Source organism: Passer domesticus, chromosome 17 (assembly GCF_036417665.1).
Source record: "Passer domesticus isolate bPasDom1 chromosome 17, bPasDom1.hap1, whole genome shotgun sequence".
In the NCBI taxonomy this organism is placed as follows: Eukaryota; Metazoa; Chordata; class Aves; order Passeriformes; family Passeridae; genus Passer; species Passer domesticus.
This window is the reverse complement of record NC_087490.1, coordinates 3,788,887-3,806,759: the sequence shown is the minus strand read 5'-3', so window position 1 is coordinate 3,806,759 and position 17,873 is coordinate 3,788,887. Positions and strand designations below refer to the sequence as shown.

The following is a 17,873-nucleotide window of genomic DNA, read 5'->3' as shown; positions in this document are numbered from 1 at the left end:
ATGTGCAAATCCAAATATGCCATTCCTTTTTCAAGACCTCTTGGACTGTAGTTACAATGCAATTCTTAAAATGAAAGGCTCTTTATGCTGTACACATATTGCTTAGGGAAGAATGAAAGTCTTCTGATCATCTCCCAGCTAGACTTCAGCAAGTAGATTTTTGATTCCAAATTAAAAAGCTGATGCAGTTTATGCATGTCAAATAACAAAAGACAACCAAAAAAAAAACCCCAAATTACACAGAATGCAGCCTTGTTGCTGGTAACTCAAGTATGTCATTCCCCCATTCTCTACCTCTGATTTTAGATACTTTTTAGGTACTCAAATGGTTCTGTTATAAACTTTCCAGTGAAATACCTGATCATGTAGCTGAAACACAGAAATATGCTTATTTCAGGTAAATAAATTTCAAAATACTTTCAGAAAATTCTTTAGTAAGTGAACAGAAACTTTTGAAAGTTTTGGTTTATTTTATTTTTGGGGAGGAAGTGCAGTGGTATCTGTTTTCAGGTGGGTTTTTTTTTAATAAGCTTTAGAAGTCATTAAATAGCAGAAAAAAGACAGAGCAACAAAGAGCAGAATCTATAAATATGTTTCAGTACAATACTCTAACAAAGGAGAAAAATCACCTGTTGAGACAAATTCAGATAAACCTGACTTTAGGTTTAATTGTTTGATTCTGTTTCTGTAACTTAAGAGCTGCTTCTACAGACACATTACTTGGACCCAGGGAAGTTGGGAGCTTTTTTTTGGAGGCAATGATCTTTCGGAAAGGGGTTTACTAAAAAGTCAAGTGTTTCATAGGTTACCATAACAACAAAGTGTAACAGTGAAAAGCCCCTTAATGACACATTCTTAACCAAAATCAGTGTATTAAGAATGGCTATCCTGGAGCTCTCAGCATGATAATTAAATACCTGCAAGGCAAAGGTACCAATTTTTTCCCTACCTTGCTCAGCCTGAAATAGAAATTACATCACTGCCCTTATAGACTATAGCCAAGTCTGGCTATACTGACACAGAATTTATCTTAGAATTGTGGATCAGAGTCACTTCAGTTGGCTTTAGGATCACCCAGTCCCAACACTCCATAACCTTAATGTCTTGGACCAGATTAACTTTAAATGTAAATCTAAATCCTATGACCTCTTCCACCATCCATCTTCTCAAGCTGCCCTTTCTGCAGTTAAACACCTCTATCAGCAGAGGTCAAGATTAGAAAGAAACCTTTAGCTTTTAGATAGCCCAGGTCAAACCTGACCCAGGTTTTGAACAGAATGACAGCCAGACTGCTCAGAAAAACCAGCACAGGGAGAACCACTACTGAGAGCAAAGCAATAGGTGATACATTGAATCTGCTGCTTGAAGCACAGAGACTGCTGTGTTTTGTGCTAGTTACAGTGGGGGTTTATCAAGTATGAGGCATAAGAACAAAATGAGGGGTCAAAACTGCATGAAACCTCACAGTAGGTAGGTGTGGATATTACAGGGAATGATGCAATCTGCTGGCCAGCTGCAGACAGAAATGGGATTTTTTAAATCCCAGATGATTGTTCCAACATTATAACCACACCAGGGCTGCCTAGTGGCTTGTCCATCAGCATCATTGCTGTCACACAAATTGGCAAAATGCTCCATTAACTCCTGCAGCTGTGTGAATACTAGACAGGAAATTGCCAAGGAAACACCAGAACATATGCTCACATGTCATTCTTCTCTCTATATCTGAGGTAACATGATATAAATGCAACACAAAATCCAGGAAGAGAAACTAGTGGCTTAGGCAGGGCTCTGGGGAGAGAAGGCAGAGAGCACTGGGAAATGTATGCTGAAGTGATGAAAAGGGCTCGAGGCTCAATGGCTCTCAAAGGGCAGAAACAATGGAATTTAACAGAGCAGCAGCTCCACAAGTTCCAAATTAATGAATCGACAGAAAAGTGAGCAAATAGTCTGTGGAGCTGACAGCTGAAGTGCTGAGATAGTCATCAAAAGTAGAAGCACTGGCTTAGCAATTTATCATGGAAAATGGAGCAGAATCATTCCCTTACAGCATATTTGACAAAAAACATAAGGCAGACATGTTGCTTGGCCAGATAATCTGACAGTCCAAATAATTTAAAATATTCTCCAACACAATCAGATCCCCATACAGAGATCACTGGTGGACTGTGAAGTATTTGCTTTTGCCATGGAGCTGGTGCCTCAGCACTTCCAAATACCAAATTCCATTGCTTACATAGTATTATAAACAGTTTTATGCATAGAGAATTATCTGGTTCACTGGTTTTATTCTATTCCTGGTTGAATGAACAGATTTTTGACCCAAAAAAAACCCAGTAATACATTATCCCCATTGACTTTGACAAAAACCTCCAATGGCCCTTATGGCCACAGACATTTAATCACCTACTGGAATGACAAAAAATAAACCAACCTTAAGTAAACTTGGTTCACAAGTAACAAAAGAGAAAGCTGAAGATACAGCAACAAAAAAAGATGAAGCCAAAATTTAGCAAACTGAAGTGGGAAAGGTCTGAAAAAACATTCTTATGCCTTTTAATCTGAAGAAGGACATGGAAAGGACCATTTTGATTTTCCAGTCTAGTGCCTGCAGTAATATGGCAATTTCATCAGAAATTCATGTGGAGTTTTATTAAACATCCTCCTACCTTACAATTTTTACCTGAGATGTTAACACAGCCTTTGCAAAAACCAAAATGAGCTGTTTTGTTAAGAACACCTGCTCCAGGAAACAGTCCTGTTTCATTAGGAATAATTCAGATCAAACACACTTTAATACTCATTGTACAAATTTTCCCAGTACCAAAAAACCCAGAAATTGTTTATAAATACAATTTTATTCTACTCACAATTACGGATATTGTTCCAGTCAATTTTAGAAAAAAATGGATGGCAGCAGAGATCCTCATAACCCAGCCTTTCCTTCTGCCCACAGAGCAGGCTCTGGATCAGGTCAAGAAAGTCACTGCTAACTTTCACATCCTCTGGGAACTTCAGAAATCTCTGCATTAGAAAGAAATGGATTTCTGCTCAGTAGGAAAACAGGCTCAGAACAGGAAGATTAAGTTTCATTATTCTGAGATATGTCAGGTACAAAGGATGAATATTTATAGCACACAAATAAAAGCATGGTGCATTTTATCCAAGTAGGCTTTTATATGCATTTACTGCAGTAAAGATAAGAACACAGGAACAACCATTCCCACCCAGGCAAATTGTATCCCAGGTCACCATCCTATGCTGAGCAATGGCCAATGGCACACACAAATGGAAGAGTAAAACAAGACACTTCCCCAGAAAATTCCCACAAACTTCCAAAGGGTGGCTCACAGGATTTTTTGAATCAGGGATGATGACACCTGTTACAAAAAATAACTTGATACCTATAATACCTATATAAATACAACACAGTGCATATATTCCAAATATCTTATGAACATGACAAAGAGACACCCATAAACTTTTAATGTAAAGCTGAGAAAAACAGCTTTTAGTTACAGCCTTTTTACTTGAGACCAGGGATGGAGATCTCTCTACCTGGAAGTTCATGATGTTATTGAAAGTCTTTGCTGAAGTGCCTTCAGTGAAGGGAGACCTTCCATAGATCATTTCATAGGCAATGACTCCAAGGGACCACCAGTCACACTCAGGGCCATAGGAGGCTTTGCCATCCCCTCCCAACCCTGTCAGCATCTCTGGTGCCATGTAGTCAGGTGTGCCCACAGGGAGCCTGGCATTTACCTGGGAGCAAAGATAAACCAAGTGAAATTACAGCACTTTCTGTTCAATGGCATCTTGGTAATAAAACAAAGGTTTTATTTTCCCCCAATCCTTTTTAATTTTTTTAAGAAGACATAATTTTCAGGCCTCCACATGAATTTTAAGAAAGTAAATTTTACCAAAGCTGTTTAGCAAATAAGCACCAGTTTAAGGAAACTGCTGATAAACAAAGGGAGCTATTTGATATAAAGAGTCAAATTATCAGAGCTAATTGTTACTATAAAGTACAAATTGCTAAAGCAGAAAAGTAGCATCCCAAAACGCACAGAAATACTAAAGTGACGTTTGTTTTAAATAGCAAACATACTCTGCTTCAACCAGTACTAACAGAGACATCATAGCTGAAATTTCAAAAATGGTCAAGTTCAGACAAATATTTTCTGCCCTTTTTTCCATCCTCTGCCATCCTTTTTATCTAGTGTTCATGATCAGCAAAATACTAATATTTTAATTTCTGGACTGCTTAAAAAAGGTAATTCAGGAGCCAATGCTACAATCTTTTTTTTTACTGAGTGGCATAAAGAATGAAACAAAACAGCAGGCAGGCTAACACAAAAACCTATGAGTGACTGAAAAGATAGTGTGAAGAAAAACTTTCAAAGGAAAATGCAATGCAGAGAAGCACTGAAAATGTAAGAGCAGGGAAAAACAGGATATTAAGAATCACATTACAAAGAAAATGTTATGGAAAAATAAAAACTGTAAAACAAGACAGAAATATAGAACTTCATGTTCTCACTTAGATACATTTAAATTTTAAAAATTTTCACTGGAAGTTGTGTGCAGTTACCAAAACTTACAAGCAACTTATAAAAAACTCCACTGATTTAGATTTGATGCAGTACTTTCTGGTGAGTGAAGCCCAGAATATTTAAATGTGACTCATTTTGATCAAGAGCTCCCCAGTCTTCAAAGTTATGTCAGCTTAGTTGCAACAGGCACAATTTTCATTCCAGCTATAAAATCCATGTCCCCTTTAAACACAGCACTGAACACCTGTAAGAACCTGCATGATTCTGTATCCCAGTGCAGCACCATGAGAAAACAGACTTGCACATTTCCTTATTAAAATATTAATCCACAAGAAAGGTAAAGGTATCTGCTGAGGGCTGCAAAAGATACTTGAGCTCATGCTTGAAAAGCCATTCACAAATAGAAAAATACAATTGTGAATAGATTCCAGAGTGGACAAGAAAGGCAGAAGAAAAAAGAGCAAGGTGTAATCAAAGAACAGATACCAAGTTAGTTTTCCCTTTCCAACTGGACTATCCAAACAAGCCCCAGCCCAGGTTTAAATCCACATTCTTACCGTTTTGTTTACTGTCATTTTGGCAGCTGACCCAAAGTCCACCAGTTTAATGTGCCCTGTTCGGTCGATAAGAACATTCTCTGGTTTGATGTCCCTGTAAGCCAGAAGAAAGCAATCAGGACCTTTCCAGACCATTCCCTACTGGCACATCCATAAAACAGGATATCCCTATTCACCTATACTCAACCACATGCACAAAGCCTTTCAAGTGGGAGTCTTTTCCAAAAATTGCCCTGTTTCCAAGCAAATCCGGAAGTATTACAGCTCCCCTTATTTCATGGAAGGTTAATAATTATTGACAGCAGATGAAAACAGAAGGTGATTTTGCACCTTGACCACATTGTAACTGACTTACAGTCAAGTATTTTGTAGTTTTCTTCCCAAACTCCCTCACAACTTCTTCTGCACATCTTCCAAATTCAGCCAGTGACCTTGCACCAGAAAGCCACAGCCCATGCTCTAAGTGCTGCCACTACAAACTCTTGGAACATAATATACTTCCTAACATTTCCACACCCTCAGAATGGAATAGTTTTTTAAAATACCAGTATGATTTGAAAATGCACACAGTAAGTCTCCAAGCCCTGAGAGAAAACTCTGTGATATTTAACTACTCCAAAATTCTACAGTGCCCTGTTCACCAATCAGCACACAACCATTTTTAACAATTACATTCATTTCCCATAGTATTTGGTGCCAAAAGCAGCAATCCATAGAAAATATTTAAATTTTTTACAGTGCAACATTAAGGCTTCTTTTTATTGAGCCTCCAGAAAAATATATGTAACAATCCTTTCTTGATATTGGTCTGAACTTTACATCAAAGTTAATGCCCTGAGCTACAATTACAGTTGGGAGTCTGATTAATTTTCTAATTTTGTCCTCTGACACAGCATGTGAAATACTGGAAGAGGACAGAATATAGAAGCACCCAAAGGAGCCTTGACGTACCGGTGGACATAACCCATCTGATGGACACTGTGAATGGCCAAAACCAACTCTGCAAGGTAAAACTGCACCATATTCTCATCCAGCTGGTCCTCATATCTGTTTAAGAGTGACAGCAAGTCCCCTCCAGGCTGATACTCCATAACCTACATAGAATTATAAAGGAAGAGATATACAAGATATTCCATTCAACTCCCCTGTATGACACTGGGCATATATCAAACAGTGCAATGTAGTGCAGGAAAATTTGCAGAAAACAAGCACATTTCAACCATCCCATTATTCTTTAATAAACCAACAACAATGGTGTTCAGTAGAGGAGAAAATAAAAAACTAGGCATTACCAAGTAGAGATTTTTCTTGTCTTGAAATGCATACTGTAATTGTGGAATCCATGGACTGGTGCTCTGAGCTAATATGCTGCGTTCTTCCTCAAAAAATGACACCTACCAAAAAAGTGTTCAGTTACATCATGAGGAGAGGGAGTGAGAATACATTAGAACCCCCTAGTTTTAGAAAAACTTGGCACACATCACAAAAAAATGACACAGAAATTATTAAGTGCTGTTTCCTGAGCAAGTGCAATGTGAGGGTAGTACCATACTTTGCTTTCTTGTCAATCTGTGCCCCAGAAAGGGAAATTTTAGTTGAGCTCCATTTCTCCTAGCCACAAACAATGCTGAGGGATATCAGGAGCAACCTTAGTGCACCATGTATTGGGAACAACTGATACAGATATTGTATAAATTCATGAGGTCTCTCATGGAGTATCTCTGTCCTACTTGTCATCTCATGTCAGCAAAGATTAACTTCTGTTTCTCACCAAACTAGGAGAACAACCTCCATTATCCCTTTTTTAAGTTTCCAAGTAACACATTTCTCAAGCTAGCGAGAGGCTCTCCATAAAAAATCCAGTCACCACAGTTTGCCTTCACACCCACTCCTGACATTCTACTTTGCTCTTTAAAATGAAAAAAAAAACCCTTAATGAATAGATTGTCTGAAAATTCAAACCATCATCAACAAGATCAATACTGATTCAGTGTTTTCATTGTCTGTTTTTCTTTTCTTATAATTAGATGGGAAGCTCTTTACAACAAGGGCCATGTTTTGGTACCTGAGGATGGCACCTCACCTAACAGACCCACAGACTGTGACAATGACTTTTAAACACAGCAAAGCTACACACAAATTTATTGCTTCACTCAAATGTAGGATGAACTTTCCCAAGATATATTTTTAACTCAGTTCTATTAATAGTGACAGATAGGAAGTGTTCAACAAATTGCAATTTATCCTCCTAGTCTCATAACAGAAAAATATACATACGTGCTCCTGTGCCAGCAAGGACTCCTTGCTCATCACCTTCATAGCATAGACATCACCAGTGACTTTCTCTCTCACTACTTTGACATCTGCAAAGTGACCACAGCCAACCACACTCTTTACTTCAAAGTCCTTCACACTGGGTTGCAGCTCCTTTAGTTCAGCGATAGCCTCTGCATCTATAAAAATAAAATACTTATTTTTACATTTGGCAACTGGCATTTTATAAAAAAGAGACAACACCGAAACTGGGAATAAAATTAAAAAAGCTCCAGCAAACCAACACCAAAAAAATCCCAACGTTCAGTTCCAGATTCTCAAGAAATGTTAAATCTTTCCAGAATATGCTTCTTAAAAATAACAGCATGCATCAGAACTAGAAAAAGCCTGTATCAATGCAGAGTTAAGTCTGAAATATGGTACATACAAAAGGATCAGGAAATGCTAAGACAGTTGCCATAGCAACCATAATTCTGTCCCATTCATAACATCAGAGGCTGAGAACCTCTTTGATTTCTAATTTCTTTCCAGCCATCCTTTATCAATACAAAGTCTATTCTCTGAACAGGAGGGCTTTACCCAGCGAGTTCTAGTCCAGGGCAGGGTTTGCTCCTCTGCCTGAGGGAGGCACCAGTCTATTGTCTAACAACCAACCAGAGGCACTTACTGCAGATATTCAGCTCAAGTTTTCCACTGACTAGTTCCAGCCAGCATGCACTGTGATAATCAGTCACTCACTGGAGATTGTTCTAAAAATTCTTCAAACTAGCAGAAAATTGCTGTCTGCTAATAATACCTACAAATCATTGGGTGGAACTATACCAGGGGGCACAACATGTTACTTGAACTCAAATGTCTTTTTACTATATCTTAATGGAAAAACTGATGGAAATTTTCTTTGCTCTTCCCCAAAAGGAATCTGGGCACATTATCAATAAAATATTTACCCCTTTAGGACCTGTATTTCTGAAGCACAGAAATACTCTTTACAAGTTACACATGCAGAACTTGGGCAACACATGGAATCCAAAAGATGAAAGAGCCAGAGATTACCAAGTTTCTCTCTCAAATCTTTTTTTCTCACATTCACTGTCCTGCGCTCAACTTCTGACATCCTTCTGTGGTGCACACTCAGAGCTTTGCTTAGGCAGTACTCACTTTCCAAGAAAGTACCTCTTCAAATATAAATACAGGACAGACTAAGAAGGAGGCACATTTGAGTCACAGCACTTCAAAAGCCACTTGCATTTGATCCTCTTGGACCTGAACAAATCCTTACCAAGACTGCCAAGATCTCCTCTGCAGAGCTGAGACTGCCAACAAACAATGATACGCTCAAAGTCCTGGGTTACAATCAAAGCAACTAAAGCATTACTCTAACATCCAGATTCTGAAGAACTGTGTTATAAAGTGACACCTGAAAATTAGTCTAAACAAACTTACACTTCTTGACAAAGTTGCCAACATGTTTAATTTTCATTAAAGCAGGGTTCCTGCATTCTTCAAAAAGAACAAATAATGAATCAAGGATGCCTTCCCGGGAGAGAGGAGACATCTGCTGTTGAGTCACAAAGAGTGGCTTCCCCTGGAAAAAAAAAGCAGCAACAGCAGATGGAGTCTCAGACAACAATGAAAAGCCTCAAATCAATAACAGATGTATAGAGCAGATAATATATATCCATTTTAAAATCACTACTTCAGAAATTAGGCAAATGATACAGAAGTGTGAGGTAAATATATCAACTCACTATGTCTATCTGCAATAGCTGTTACAGGTATTTTTCTTGTAGACAAAGCAATCCTTGAAAGTTTCAAGCAACTAAACTAGCAGTCTCAAGAAAGCTGTGATTCAAATTTTAACAATCTATATCCTCCTGATGACTCTGATCTGACTGCCCTTTTCCTTGACACTGCATCATGCAGGTCTTCTCATGGTACAAACAACTGAAGAAATCAGCATCAACAATAGCTCTGGAAGGAAAAGCTGTTGGATCTCAGATGATAAAAAAGCAGCCCCTTAGCTAAATTCATCTTGGGACAGACCCACAGCTGCTTCACTCAAGAAAAAACTGAAGATTACAGGGCACAGAAAGCCATATTCCATCTTTATGTGGAAAAATCCATCAGGCTAAAATATCAGCAAGTGCACAAAACATTAGACCAATTACTAGCCACTGAATTTCGTGCAAACCAGGTACACTTTGAACTTCACTTAGTTACCCCTTTCTTTTACCCCAAAGAATGACACAGGCATGGTTTCAGTGCCCAAAAAAGCAAAGCTGTATTTTGAGATCCTGGGGATGGACAAGGAAAAACTGAGATCAGCTGCTCCCAGGCCAGTGTCCTTCACCTGAAAGAGCAGATTTAGCCGAGACACTCGGCTGGTGATGGGCTCCATTGGTCCTGCCTCGACTGGATTTCGGGCTCCACATTTAAACTTCAACATCTTTACAACTTATCTCATAGAAACCAGCACCTGAAAAAGGGAACAGCGACATTCAGGAAGCACTTGGCTGGCTGACTCCAAGTAAAAAATATGGATGAGAGGAGATGTAATTTAAGTAGCATCTACCTTTCCTCAGGGACAAGACTTATAAGTTTAAACGCGACTGAAGCGTCCCAGCAATTAAAGTGGGGAGAAGCACAGAAGCAATTACATTGAAGAAGATTTCCGAGACCATCCTGTGAGTGACCCCCACCGTGCCACCTTCCCCGCGGCACTCAGCGCCTCGGCAGCCTTTCCTTAAACCCCTCCAGGGACGGTGACCGCAGCACCCGGCTGGGGGGGCGCGGAGCCGCCAGACTGCGGGGGTTACAGCGGGCGGACACGAGTCCCCTCAGAGCCGCCCCATCCCGAGCCTGGGGTCACTCTCAGAGCTGCTCCATCCCAAGCCCGGGGTCCCCCTCAGAGCTGCTCCATCCCAAGCCCGGGGTCACTCTCAGAGCTGCTCCATCCCAAGCCTCGGGTTCCCCTCAGAGCTGCTCCATCCCAAGCTCTGTACCCCCCTCAGAGCTGCTCCATCCCAAGCCCGGGGTCCCCCTCAGAGCCGCTCCATCTCAAGCTCTGTACCCCCCTCAGAGCCGCCCCATCCCGAGCCCGGGGTCCCCCTCAGAGCCGCCTTATCCCAAGCCCCGTGTCACTCTCAGAGCTGCCCCATCCCAAGCCCCGTGTCACTCTCAGAGCTGCCCCATCTCAAGTCCCGGGTCACTCGCAGAGCTGCCCCATCCCCAGCTCCGTTCCCCCCTCAGCGCCACGCTGCTCCAAGCCCCGTTCCCCCCTCAGCGCCGCCCCGTTCCCGGAGCCCCCCGCGTCCCCCCAGTCCCCGCGCGCGCCCCGCTTTTACCGCCGCCAGCGTTTGAACGGCGCGGTGGGCGTGGGGCTCCTGACGTCACTTCTGGTACCGCGGCGCGGGCCAATCGCAGGCCGGCGGGGCCGGAAGCCCTGCCCGGGTGTGGCGGCGGCCCCGTGAGGGCGGAGCGGCCGCGGGCCCTGAGGGGACCCTGAGGGGACTCCGGTGCCGTGGGGTCTTCCCAGCTCCGGAGGGAGCAAAGAATGACCTTCGGACACTGCTGGTGCTGCGCTGCCCTCACGGGTCTGCTCGCGCTTGTCGTATATTTCACGTCTTTTGTTTGTTTGTTTGTTTTCCTGTGCCAAATCTAAAAGGGAAAAATGTCTCATTCCCAGCAGTTCTGAGTGGAGCTGGCTCAACCCTGCCCTAGACGTCACAGCTGGCAGCAGCTGCTGCCAGGTAGGGCAGCCAGAGGGGAAATGGAAAGGTTGTCAGAAGCTATAAATTTCCTTCTGTAAAACGCTTGCCTGACTTTTCTGACCCTTTCTGTGCGGCCGTTTTACTCAGACACAGGGTGGTTAAGGTGAGGCACTGGTGAACGGCCTCCAGCTCGGCGCCCGTGTGTCAGTGAGGCGTCCTGAGAAGGCTCAGGGGGTGCAGGATGACCTTGGGTGAGGAGGAGCCCATGGATCCGTGCGGAGATGTTCACTGAGAACATCGGCAGGGAGAGCTGCTGCGACCTGCAGACATCACAGGGGTGCAAAACACATCCCCCTGTTAGACAGTGTGTGGGCAAGATTTAATCTAGTAACAGAAATCTCGGTGGCGTGGCCCTTAAAAATAATCATGTTGCTGTGAGTGATATAAGATAGTTTGCTCTCTTACATTCATTTTGATGATGCTAATACTGCTTTGGCATCTTGCTGATCAAGTAATGCACTGATGGATTTATTACATTTGACTTTATACAAATCATTTTACAGATTTGTGCTTCCTTTCACCTCCCCCAGTCCCCCCCAGAACACTGACATGTTTGTGGTGTATTTCTCATCTGAAACTGACATAGCTGGGTTCATTTCAAGTTACAAAGCCTGAAAGAGTTTTTAAAATCTAATTTATTGTCCACTACCTGCACTGCCAGTTTGGTTTTGGACTCCACTCAGGACACTGTGGCTGGCTGTGTCTCATCCACATCCGCATTTCCCAGGGACATCAGCTCCAAAACAGGAATGCAGTAAAGAGCTTCCTGTGCATGAACTGGGCAATTGCCACGTAGTGCATTTTAGTAAAATGCCACATCCTCCCCTTATATTGGAGCCCTACCACGTCTAAAGGTGCTCTACCCTAGATTTTGAACAGGTCTGCCATCCAAACTAAGAGAGCTTCAGGCTCCTCTGTCTTTCCCTTTCTCCAGCCTGTGTCCTCAGCAAATATCATTAACCCCCTGTGTTTTAACTGCCAGAATTACTGTTAAATACCCACACTGTTTCTAATCCCACTGGGGATATCACCATAGCTGCACATCAGTTTGGGTTTAGAAAATGGGGGCAGCACAAGACCTGGGTTCTGTATTGTGTCCAAATCACAAGGTGTGGCTGATTCTCCTTCCCTCTTCTCTGCAGGGTGCTGTGGGACAGCTGATCCACTCACTGGGAGAGGAGATGGCTCAGTAAGGGTCTCATCTCATGTACATGGATGCTCCCCTTTCCCTTCAGAACATGAACACTGGCTTTGGTGTCCCACACAACCTCCCAGATTTAACCAGCCAGGTGAGCTGCTTGGCTGGACCACGGGCCCCTCTCAGCTGCCCAACAGGTTCAGCAATAGCATCAGTTTGCTGATTTACAGCTTTATAATTTAATGATTCCAAATAAATGTTTGCAAGCAAAGAAGCTGGCTCTTACAAGCCTTTGGGACAGATACAGTTTTCTTCATCATTTAGGTGAAGACTCAAGTTGGATGAGTTCCCTTTAAGAAGGCCTTTAGATGCACATTTTGCTAGAAGCAGCCATGTGAGTCAAGATCACGTACTGGTTTTTTCCTTCTTTGTTGCTCTGTGACAGACTTAGGTAAACAGGAAAACTCTAGCAGCAAAATGAAATAGTAGCATAAAAATGCAGTTGCACTAGAACTGTTTTCAAATGGTAAGAAAACAACTGAAGTAGCAGATGAGGGGAGGAGAGAAGAGAAAAAAACCTGCAGTTTCAGTGCTAACACCTCAGTACCCATTTCTACTGTCTCAGGTAAAAAAGAAATACATACCTGCTCAGAAGAACACATATTTTCTTTTTGTTTAAGTTGATGATCTGAAGTCTTCAGAGTGAAAGTGATGATTCCTTCCTGCCTTTGATATTTTTATCAAGAGGAATCATAGTGCACCAGTCCTTTGTAACAGCCAAATTATGTATCACTCCTTGAACTTGACAGCTGCTCCTGGGTGCAACCTCATTTAACTGGAAGGAGCAGCAGCAGACCTGCAACTGTACAAAGCAAGGGCTTGTTCCTACTATTAAATTAATAGGTTGTTCCAAAGTGTAACAGAATAAGTAGCACTGTGATTTTCCCTAAGCAGGTCCCAATATGGTGCTCAACATGTTTTGACATCTCACCATGCATTGATTTGGTTACCATCTGTTTGACATTATTTTATTATAAGAGTAGGGGTTTCCCTTTGTTTCCTTGGCCCAAATTCTCCTCCCTCATGCTGCTGCATTGTGCTCCAAGGTGACAACTGTTCCCAGGATTGCTTGTCACAGTAACACCCTTGAGGCTTGCCTGAGGTCTGATACCCCATAAATGTAGAAGTAAACGCCCAGGCAGGCAGGTATTCCAGGGTTTTGCCAAGAGCCTGGTGCTCAGATCCTCATCCTAAGTAACCTCACCATATTTTAATGGGCAGAGAGCTGCCAAGTCCCCCCCAACACCATCTGGCTGTGAACTTCTGTATTTACAGCAGCATTACTTGGAAATCTCTTCATCTGTGGAGCACTGAGACACTCGTGGCTGTGCCCAAAGTGCTAATGAATTAATATATGCTCAGAAAACAATAAACAGGGCTTGTGCTATCACAATGCTAAGAGCTAAATGTGACCAAAAACCTGGGGTTTTGTTCTACCTTACAAATCTTTCCAGCTCTGCTCTTTCCAAATTGTGATGCTGCACATGCAGATGGGTCTGCAGCCAAGGCTTCCAGGGGATGTGGATGCCAGAAATAAATCATGCTCTTCAGCAAGGCCTTTACCACAGCTAATCTATATGTTAATCTATAATCTATAATTCTATATGAAAACAAAAATATTAATTTGCCTTTGTCAGCTGTATCCCTTCCTCTAACTCACCAATATTTAAAAGAGGTTGTAATAAACCAAGCTCTTTCTTCAGCCCTCACCCTGATCACACCTGGGTTAGCACTTCCACTTTCAGAATAAAGGGTTTAACTTGGCTGACTCCAGTGCTGTCACAAACCCTTGCTAAGTGTAGCTCTCCCCACTGCTTAATGGGACCTAAATAATCCTTAGATTCCTGACACATTTTGTTCCACTTTCTTTTCCCAAACCATCACAAAGTATCCAACCTGACATAACAGTCATGCACACTACAGGGGATAGGAATATTTGCAAAACACAGATTTGGGAAGAAGAGTTATAGAAGAGGGAAGTAAATTCCTTATCAAAGATATGAAGGCAAAGAGAAATAATCATCAGGAAAACAATTACTTTGTCTTTCCTTCTGCAGTACTTTTAATTTCCTCCTGAGAATTTTTGGAAAAAGACCATTCTGCTGTCAGCCTCCTGGGATAAGCAAAAAGGAAATGAAACTTCAAAAGACCTGAAGGGTTGTTTGGTGTTTCTTCCACAGACTTTCACTAGAAGGTAGGAGCAGAGATAATATTCTTCAAGGTTATTTTGACTAAAATATTAAAGGCCTTTTTGTATGTATTAGCAATATGCTAATAATTGTATTATACAAGTGCTAATGTTCACTGGAAGTTTTTTATGTATTGCTTCTATTTTCTTTATATTTACAGAAGTAAAATCCTTTAAAGCAGTTTTTAAAACACAGGGCCTTCCTATTAGAGACATAGTTGTCATCTCTCTTTTGATTTATTCATAAAAATGCAAACAGACATATGTGATGATGCTCTTCAGACCAAATCCCCCTTCTGAGGGTTCCTCATTCCAGCACACACTGCTCAGTTGTGACCACACTCTCCTAACACAGCCATATGTTGAATTTCCCTGTAAGCCAAAACATAATCATGATAAATTTCTGGTGTGACCAAAATGAAATAGTAACAGAACTGGGTCACTAAGAATCTTTCTTTATGTGCAAACTGAGCATTTAACCTCGTGAAAGTGAAGTGCTTTTTTTAATCCTAATTGTCTTCTATGTTTTTGGGGCATTTTTATATTTAGCCTAAAACAAATCCCTCATTACTTTCCAGAGAAATAATTTATTAACTTGTAGATGCAGTGAAAAGCAAATGATATTTTAGCTATCTCAGCTTCAGGCTTCCTTTGTGCTATCAGAGGAACATCCCTGATTCTACAAAAATTATTTTATAGAAAGCAATTTATTAAGCCTCACGATCTGTCAAGAGAAATGAATATTGATGTGTTCACATTAACATCTCCTGGAGCTGCTGAAAACTGCATTTGTCATGACTTAATGGGAATTACATGTTGCACAGCAACAGGTGGCAGGAGCTTAATTAAAGTAAAACTGATAAAGTATCTGAGCCATTATAAAAATGTTTTGGTTTTAATTTCCAAAGGAACCACTTGCATGTTTTCATTGATGGAGAAGGAAAGGCAACTCTGGTTTACAAGACAAAACCTAGAACAGGACAGGTGCTGCTTATCAGATGGCAACTGCATCTAACTAACTCAATTACTCTGGAATTTAGGTAGAATAATCATGTAAAAATGGCCATATCCAGTTATATTTTACTTAGATTCCAAAAGGAAAAAAAGAACAGCAATACCTTTGTGGTGAAGAGACAGAATTCTTTTGAGAGCACAATAAAACTTATTATTAAAATTTAATCATGTGTTGGTCCTAGGGTGAATTAATTCTAGATGTTCACAGCAGGAATCTTTTCTTTGCCTTAAATCAACAAATCCACAGAAAATACATCCTTTCCTCAGCTACAGCAATAATTGTATTGTTTGTGGGATTGGGCATCAGTGCCCAGGTATTTTGTTAAAAAAACAAATCCCATCAGACTGAAGTATCAAAATTAAGTATGAAAATAGATTAAACAAAATATGTCTGTTAAAATGATGCCAGCTTTTTAAAAGAGAACAAACCCAGTCTTTACTTACTCTGATGATTTAAGATACAGAGGTAGACTTGGATTTTTTGTATAATTGAACTTGAAATAAACTCTGTCTCTTTCCTTTGAAGATTTATTCCAAAAATTCCAGTAGCCAATGATGTGTGCTCTGCAGCCCTGTAGCATGGTGGGCAGTGTGAATAGGGTAAAAAGCACAATAGTAGCACTTTGTGCAGAGTATAAATAAAGGCAGCAGATGAGGCAATGGCAGTTTGAATGTCAAAGGACTCTTCCAGGTGAGACTAAAAGAAATCTGGGTTTGATTGCCTGCCTATTTTTTAATCTGGAATCACGATTTTGGTACCTCATGGATTTTAGATGTTCTTGCTCTGAGTGGGTGTGTTCATTCCTGTCCCGGAGAGCTCGGCAATGACAGCCTACATGTTACTGTATTTAAATCTTCTAGAATTAGTTCTATAATGTTTGCTTGGAGGCCAGGAGATATTTTACAGTGACTGTGGTGGGATTCTCATTTTTAAACAGCTTTTCCATGTTAAGAATTGTGATGAATACGTGATTAAGAAATAACACTGACAAAGAGTGAAGTAATTTAAGGTTCATAAAGGAAGTGAATGACAATTTCTGGCTGCTTTGGAGGTCACTGCATGGTGAAATTGCTTTTTTTGGAGTGCTCTTCACTATTTCTCATGGTGATTGGCCTGGCTCACATTGTTTTCTCACACTTTTAAATTTTCTTTACTACCTGGAAAGAAAAGGCTCCAAACCCAGCATATTCTTCCTCAAATAAAAGGAAAATAGGAAGGTGGGAAGTTGTTGCAATGGTGCAATGCTCATGGTCTGCCAAGGAATTGCATTTTGCCATTTTTAGCCAAAGGCTGGATACAAAAATACAAATCTTGAAAGAGGAATGGAAATTCCATGTGAAAGAGTTTCTGTGGAATAAACATTTCCTGAATAAAAAATGGCTTTAGGCTACTTCTTTTTTCCCCTGTATTTTTAAAGTACTGCAGGTCAACTTTTGTTTTGAAAATAACTTTTTAATGAAAGGTGGCATTTAATGAATGCTATTATTTCAAATTCTTCTATAACTGAATTAGTTATTGAAGTACTAAGGTAGAATATTTTCTTCTTTCTGTTCCTCTCACCACTTAGCCCTCCAGTTTTTCTCAGAGCAATGGATCTTGTGCATTGCATCTCTGAAATTTGAAATGGATCAGATGCAGCATTAATGAGTTCTGCCAGAGGATGAGTACAATTAGTAGCAATTAGTCCCTTGGAAATGAGGGGAAGGTGCAGACTTGGCACACCCCACATCTTAAAGCTTTTAAGCACAAAGCAGAAAGTAGTCAGCTTTTCATATCAAAGAGCTATCAATAAAAGCCTAATAGCCAACCTCAAAACGACAAAAATCAACAATAACTAAAGTTAATAAATAAAAATTTTTATTCTCTCATAAGTAATTATTATTTGTTAACAACCAGCTACCACTTAAAATCCTCCAGAAGACAGCATTTAAATCAGTGAGAGACTCTGGGTTCTGCATCAACCTATTCCTCTATGAACAGATACTACAAAATAAAGATTATTTAGAATACAAGATGCTGGAATAAAAGAGATTTGCACACAGGCTGCATAGTTTGTTGCGCCTCTTTCCTCTCTGCGTTCCCCTGGCTTTCATTCTAATGCCTTTCAGTATCCCAGCCTCAAAAGATGATGTATCATCTAGTTCCTGTGAATAAGAACTGCTACTTCTCTCTTGAAAAGGGTTCTTTAAATCCTGCTTTGTTTTCTGGGATGCAGCTCCAAACTAAGCCAGAGGCAGAGCCAGGAAATGCTGGCAGTGGTGTTCAACAGCTGTGTAGAGTCTACAAAAGTCTTCCCCCCTTATATGTAGCCTCTTGGG

General features: G+C 40.8%; 1 protein-coding gene and 1 long non-coding RNA gene across 14 annotated transcripts in view; one reads left to right on the top strand and one right to left on the bottom strand.

Moving 5' to 3' along the window:
• Positions 1-10,767, bottom strand: part of CIT (citron rho-interacting serine/threonine kinase) — a 68,269-nt gene extending 57,502 nt beyond the window's left edge. For 9 of the 13 annotated variants that reach the window (XM_064392809.1, XM_064392813.1, XM_064392814.1 and 6 more), the window contains exons 1-9: positions 9,957-10,108; positions 9,735-9,860; positions 8,828-8,969; positions 7,388-7,563; positions 6,403-6,504; positions 6,062-6,204; positions 5,111-5,204; positions 3,559-3,762; positions 2,871-3,024 (exon numbers count right to left, since the gene is read on the bottom strand). In XM_064392809.1, coding sequence (XP_064248879.1) covers positions 2,871-3,024; positions 3,559-3,762; positions 5,111-5,204; positions 6,062-6,204; positions 6,403-6,504; positions 7,388-7,563; positions 8,828-8,969; positions 9,735-9,830 — 1,111 coding nt within the window. In that variant the 5' untranslated portion in view covers positions 9,831-9,860; positions 9,957-10,108. Of the gene's footprint in view, positions 1-2,870; positions 3,025-3,558; positions 3,763-5,110; positions 5,205-6,061; positions 6,205-6,402; positions 6,505-7,387; positions 7,564-8,827; positions 8,970-9,734; positions 9,861-9,956; positions 10,110-10,728 lie in introns of those variants that run through there. The other 4 variants (XM_064392811.1, XM_064392818.1, XM_064392823.1 and 1 more) reach the window with 4 other exon arrangements.
• LOC135282762 (uncharacterized) lies at positions 8,904-9,933 on the top strand. The gene is made up of 2 exons (XR_010348805.1): positions 8,904-9,114; positions 9,308-9,933. It is a non-coding gene; the product is annotated as an uncharacterized LOC135282762 (long non-coding RNA).
• Positions 10,768-17,873: the final 7,106 nt, after the last annotated feature.